Source organism: Physeter macrocephalus, chromosome 21, assembly GCF_002837175.3.
Source record: "Physeter macrocephalus isolate SW-GA chromosome 21, ASM283717v5, whole genome shotgun sequence".
In the NCBI taxonomy this organism is placed as follows: domain Eukaryota; kingdom Metazoa; phylum Chordata; class Mammalia; order Artiodactyla; family Physeteridae; genus Physeter; species Physeter macrocephalus.
In genome coordinates this window covers 50,129,601-50,135,600 of record NC_041234.1, presented here as the reverse complement: position 1 = coordinate 50,135,600, position 6,000 = coordinate 50,129,601, and the positions used below count along the sequence as shown (strand labels likewise).

The 6,000-nt window shown below is 44.6% G+C and overlaps 1 protein-coding gene across 4 annotated transcripts in view; it reads left to right on the top strand.

Moving 5' to 3' along the window:
* The first annotated feature begins 1,363 nt into the window (after nucleotides 1-1,363).
* The window catches only part of PHKA1 (phosphorylase kinase regulatory subunit alpha 1), a 140,841-nt gene continuing 136,204 nt past the window's right edge, over nucleotides 1,364-6,000 (top strand). For all 4 annotated transcript variants that reach the window (XM_028482963.2, XM_024131042.3, XM_024131040.3 and 1 more), the window contains exons 1-2: nucleotides 1,364-1,856; nucleotides 2,610-2,768. In XM_028482963.2, coding sequence (XP_028338764.1) covers nucleotides 1,779-1,856; nucleotides 2,610-2,768 — 237 coding nt within the window. In that variant the 5' untranslated portion in view covers nucleotides 1,364-1,778. The remainder of the gene's footprint in view (nucleotides 1,857-2,609; nucleotides 2,769-6,000) is intronic.

Sequence of the window (6,000 nt, the reverse complement as noted above, 5' to 3'; positions counted from 1 at the left end):
TCAGGGAGTTAGGACCAGAGTAGGGGCAGGCAAGCACTCTTTCTTCCAAAATGAAGTGGGTTTCCCTGGAAAGACTTTTTCTCCCCATGTGTACCTGGGCCTTTAAGTAGCTTGTTATTTGCCAGTCATGGTATTTGCATAGCCAGTGAATGCGATGGAAACCATTTGCTTGAGAATTCTAAATGTATCTCTGTATCTAACTATATCGCTGGCTGGCCGTTGAACCCGAAAGTCCCAGATCTGAGTTCTTGAGCATTCCCTCCCTTTCTTCATCATCATTACCAAATATTTGCTAGTCACCTCCTAGGTGCTTGACTTTATGCTAATTTAGGCGGGGGTGAGGGTGGGGTTGGAACGGAGGGAGCTTACGAGGAGAGACTATACTCCAACATAAAATAAAAATTAAATTGAAAAAAAGATAAACGAAAATGCAAAATCACTGTGGCCTAGGTGAGGTGGCTAGGGAAGGCTTAGAATCACAGATTTTCCGAGTTGGACCTGAAAGGTCAATTGGTCTAATTCTCTTACCCCGCGACTCAGAGAGCAGGTGGTACTTAACCCTTGACTTGAAAGAAGTGCAGGGTTTGGATCAACGGAGATCAAGATGTGGGGGTTGGGGCAGTAAACAAAGGGAGCAAAGGCCCTTGGGCCAGGACACCTAGCGGGGTGTGGTCCGATTACCCTGCGGCTAGTGATCAGCGTTACCTACAGGTTTCCTTTCTAGCTTCCCTTTCTGCCTTTATTTTCAGCTGAGTCTTTGTTGCCTCAGCCTTGTGATCTATGTACGCACGAGGGAGCCTTCCAAAGCTGTTATACAATCTCCTCCAGCTCCTCTCCGGCCAAGGCTGTCCTGAGCACCGCTCCCTCCCAGCCCAGTTCCCGCTTGGGGCACTCGCTTCCTCAAAGTACAACACTGCCCCCTCCTTCCCAAGCGCGCCGATTCGCCACTTTCTGAGGAATAAAGTATTTACCTTAGGGAGTTGTTTCTTGTTTGGTTTGGATCGGAGTAAGGAGTTGCATCTGAGCTTTGAGTCAAAAGGATAAAATACAATAAAGACCCAGAAATTCCAATTCTTTAGACCTTGAACGCAAACGATCGTTCTTTCCTTTTAGGTTTCAAGTTACCGTAAGTTCCTAAAACTAGTCCGGCAGAAGAAACAGCCTCCCTAACATCCTGTGTCCACAGCAAGTGTGGACAACTGAAATAGTCACTTGAGGTGTTTCGAAAATAACCCGCTGATAGCACATTGCCTACGGTGACACATTCTCGTCCGCGGGGCGGGGTGGGTGGCCGGGGGCGGGGCGAGTCCCCAGGCGCCGCGCGCAGCTGCAGGGACACCGGGCGTCAGACCCGCCTCCGGCTTGCGTCTCGTGGTAGGTGGAGGCGGCGCCGCGGCCTGTGACCTGCAGCTGCCGGCGGCCGCGCTGGAGGCTCTGGGCCGCGGCTGTCTTCGGTCTCCGGGAGTGGAGCGGAGGATGCAGGAGCCACCCGCGGAGGCTGGACGGGCTTAAGAGAGGCGGCGAGCGGCGCCGGAGGCACTCCGGCTGGGCTCTAGAGCGCGGGAGGCTCGGGCGCGCGCGGGGCTGTGGTGGCCGCGGAGGCCGCCTTGGCCGGGACAGCCGGCCCCAGGCCCGAGCGGTGGTAGGACTGTGCCCGGGCCTGGTACTCGGGCTTCCCACAGCGAGGGTGGGGCTGCGTTGGAGCCTCCTTTCTTGGAAAATCGTGGGCCCCTGTGGTACTGCGGCCGTCTCTCTGAGGGGATTGGAAACGGAGCGCGATGAGGAGCCGGAGTAACTCGGGGGTCCGGCTTGACGGCTATGCTAGGCTGGTGCATCAGACCATCCTGTGCCATCAGGTAAGTGATGGGGTGTCGCTTGTGATCACCGAGGATGCGCAGTGTGATAACCTGGACGGAGACCCTGGGTGAACCCGTTTGTGTGGGTGTGTGTGTGTGGGTGGGTGGGAGGTGTATTGCAGGTTCTCCTGCCCCCTAGCTGGGGAGGCCGTAAAGGACCCTGAAGAAAGGTGTTGGGCAAGGAACAGAACCAGAGTCAGGCACCGTTAGCCACGAGTCCTGAGTCAGAGCTCTGAGTCCCCCCTCCCAACCCTCCGCGTCCCCCAAACCACTGCTGGGTTCCAGGGGCCGAAGTTGTAAGATGTGTCGAAGCTTGTTTATCGACACCGCCCCCGGCCCCCTCCCCAGGCTTGGGAGTCGTCTCCTTCTCCTCTTCTGAAGGAAAAAGAGGTAGAAGAATTTTAGCCATCTTAAGACTAGACTGTTGTGAAGATCTGAAGTACCGTGTATATACTGTTCATTATAGTTTTTCTAATCTTTTAATGCTGATTTTTCGTTGGTAGTTCATTCTTTCTAAAGCACCTCCTTTCTTTTAAGAATTCCCACATTTCAGACTTGTAAGGCTTCAGCCAGCTCTTTCCCTTTATTCAAGATAGCATTTGCTTGCACTTGGTCAGAAGAGGAGATTATAAAACTCAGGAGTGGGGACATAGAAGAAAGACCAAAGTCCCTCAGTACCCATTTGATAGATTCTGTTTCCTCATATTAACACCCTATGGCTACCTGCCTGTCCCCTTTTTCTTGTCCTTACAGAATCCAGTGACTGGCTTGCTTCCAGCCAGCTATGATCAGAAAGATGCCTGGGTCCGGGATAATGTGTACAGCATCTTAGCTGTGTGGGGTTTGGGGCTGGCCTATCGGAAGAATGCAGACCGGGATGAGGATAAGGCAAAGGCCTATGAACTGGAGCAGGTACTCAATAAAAATACAAAGAGCTCTGGAACTGGGGGGAGGAGGAAGGAAATATAGTCCACAGGAGCTAAGACAGGTATGTTTTGCCTCTCTCACTCTTTCTTCACCTTGCTGAAATTGCATTCCATAAAGCTTTCCTGTATTGTATGGAGTTTTTTTTTTTTGCAGTGGAAACATGAAACTTGCTGATTCAGGGGGAGAGGGCACAGTCTGTTCTCTTACAGTGGAAAATCCTATCCTCAGATCTTTGCTAAAATTTGTAATCCTCTTTCCAAGTAAATGTATTTTGTAGTCTCCAGCATATTTATTCTCATTGAGAAGAATTTTCGGAGGCAGGTATCTACCATTTTACTTCTTTTTTGAAAATGATAGGTGCTATTTATATGAGGGTAACTGATACAAATTAGCAGACTTTCCCAACTAGACACAAGTAAAAGACATTATTTGTTGATTTTTATACCTAGGCCACTGTTTCAGAGTCTGTTGTGTGTCTCCCCCCCCATACCCACCCTCACCCCTTGGGGCAAAATAAGGTCAGAGTCAACAGATGCCTTTAAGCCAACTTTTAAGGCCCTCCCCTCAGTAAAGAAGTATCCTCTATAGAACTGTTTAGACACAGGATGCTACGTCCTCTTAATGACCAAGAAAATAATATTCTGGGCTACATGAGACTCTTAATGTTAAGGTACTCTGCTGTCAGTTGTAAGGTGTATGTGAATTCTTTTCCATTAGTGGAAAAGATTCTCTCCACACCAGCCATTTTCTCAAGTGGTCTCCCTCAGCTTAGGCAATCTGAACTCCAGTCTTCATCTATAAATCAGAATATTGAGATTTGGTTATTTTTAAGGACACCAACATATTGTGGGGTTATAGTCCTCGGCAGCAGGAAAGTTTCACTGTGTTGTCCTCTGCAACAGCAGGTGTTTCTTATTCCCTCAAGCCATAATTAAGAGGTACTTAGGTCCACCAGAAAAAATTGTTGGAGTTTTTGCTCTAGCCCAGGAAGTACAGATCAATATTTTTGTGACTTATAGAAAACATACATAACCATTGTGAGAATTTGGAAAATATAGAGGAGTGTTAAAAAAAATCATCTGTAATCTTACTCCCCTCCCTTATCCTATGTCCTACTCTAATGTTTTGCTATTTTGATCTCAGTATTTTGTTTGTTTTGTTTTGCTAGAAATTAATATTGGTGGAACAATACCCAAGATTTTATACCCAGTACGATTTGACAAATTTCTTTTTCAACACTGTTAGAAGAAATCTGTGTCTCCTTGTTGATCAGTCATTCTGCAGAGTTGACATTTTTCCTTATGTGGCCCAGGAAGAAAGAATGTAACAGAGGAAGAGGGGAAAAATGAACAGAAAATTGTTCGTTATAAAATTTTAATGTTTCGTTAAATAACTTTTCACACAGCACAAAGATATTTTCCATACCACCTCAGTAATAACCTTGGGATGTCTCAAAAACATTATGGCAATAGGAAACATCTTTTAAAAAAACACATTTCTCTGGGAATTCTAAAATTTCTACCAACTTTCATTATAAATTAAAACAGATTGTATTATTAAGTCTCATTAATTTTCTTCTCAAACTTGACTCAGTTAATTCAGACTAGGGATCAGAGAACCATCTCTGTAAAGGCCAGATTGTAGATATTTTTGGCATTGTGGGTCATGTGTGATCTCTACGCAACTACTCAGGTCTTCTGCTACTATGTAAAAGCAGCCAGAGATGATACATAAATGAATGAGCGTGGTTATGTTCCAGTAAGTTCTTTTTTTTTTTAATCAGTAAGTTCTGTTTACTAAAACACACCGTGAGCTAGATTTGTCCCCACTCTACACGAATGGTTCTAAACTCTGGCTGTGCGTTGGAATGATTTGAGAAGCTTTTAAGAAATACCCTTACTGGACCTCACCCTAGAACGATTTAGATAAATCTCTGTAAGTGGAGCCCCAGGGGCATCAATATTAAAAAAAAAAAAAACTGCTCCGGTAATTCTAAAGTGCAGCCAGAGATAATCACTGATCTATGGCTAATAAATGAGCATAGGTGAAATCAAATAGAATAAATTCATATATTAAATTCCTACCTACTGTGAGCTTTCCATTACTGTGTAGATTTTCCCAAACCATTGACTGTTAATCATTTCTACCCTTCCTTCCAACTCTCACCTAGATTTCTCTCTGAGAAATAATGTCAGAGAACTAAAGAGAATTCTGGATGAAGAGGGGACAAGGGTTTAAATGACTGTTCTATCCTAGGTTGAGAATAGAAGTATGCACATACATGTTTTTACAAATGCCCTTTCTCTTAGTCACACAGATAAAAACTCACACCCATAAAAACAAATAGACACACAAATAGAGATAGCTCTTTGGCTGCCCCCAGTTCTACTTCTTCATCAGTTTTGTTCTCCTTGTGTAGTCTCTCATCTTTTCTCGTGTCTTTAACTATTACCTTTATGAGAATGACTTCCAAAGCTTCATCTTTAACTCTGACCTCACTTCAATTTCAAACCCAGATTTTCATTTGTCTTCTGATCAGTTGCACCTGAATATCTTGTGGCTCCTCAAAATCAGCAGGTCTGAAACCCCACCTTCCCTACTAAAAACAAACAAAATAGACTACTAAACAACAACAACTGACCAAATGTCCCTTTTTTTCTTACTGGTGTCCTCATTCTACTAGTCACCTGGGCAACATTACTTAGAACATTTCCCATAGTGTGTTCCATGGAATACTAGATCAACTAAGTTTGGAGCTATGTTAAACAGCAGGTTTCTTACTCTGTAATTTCTCAGAGCTTTTGATATACTGATGTGCATTTTGAATCTAAGATGGGGGTGGATTTTACAGCCTTCCCAGAATTTCCTGGACTGGTGTTCTATAAAACAGTGTTTGAAAAGTGCTGCCCTTAATGGTGATTTTTGACTTGTCCCTTTTGCCTTTTGATACATGCAGACCAAAGTCTGTTAATTCTTATAATTTTTCTCGAATCCGTCCCCTCCTTTCTATTCCCTTCTGCCTCAACCCTAGTCTAAACCCTGATCGCTTAGTGAAAGGGTTTAGACTTTAAGTGAAAACAACACTTAAATTATGTATTTTCATTCTCAGCAATCTTTTTGTAGTTCTAATTTCCCTACAGGTCAAATCCAAATGTTTTGGATTGGTAGGCAAGGCTCTTTAGGGTTTGGTCCTAGGCTGCTTTTTCAACATTATATC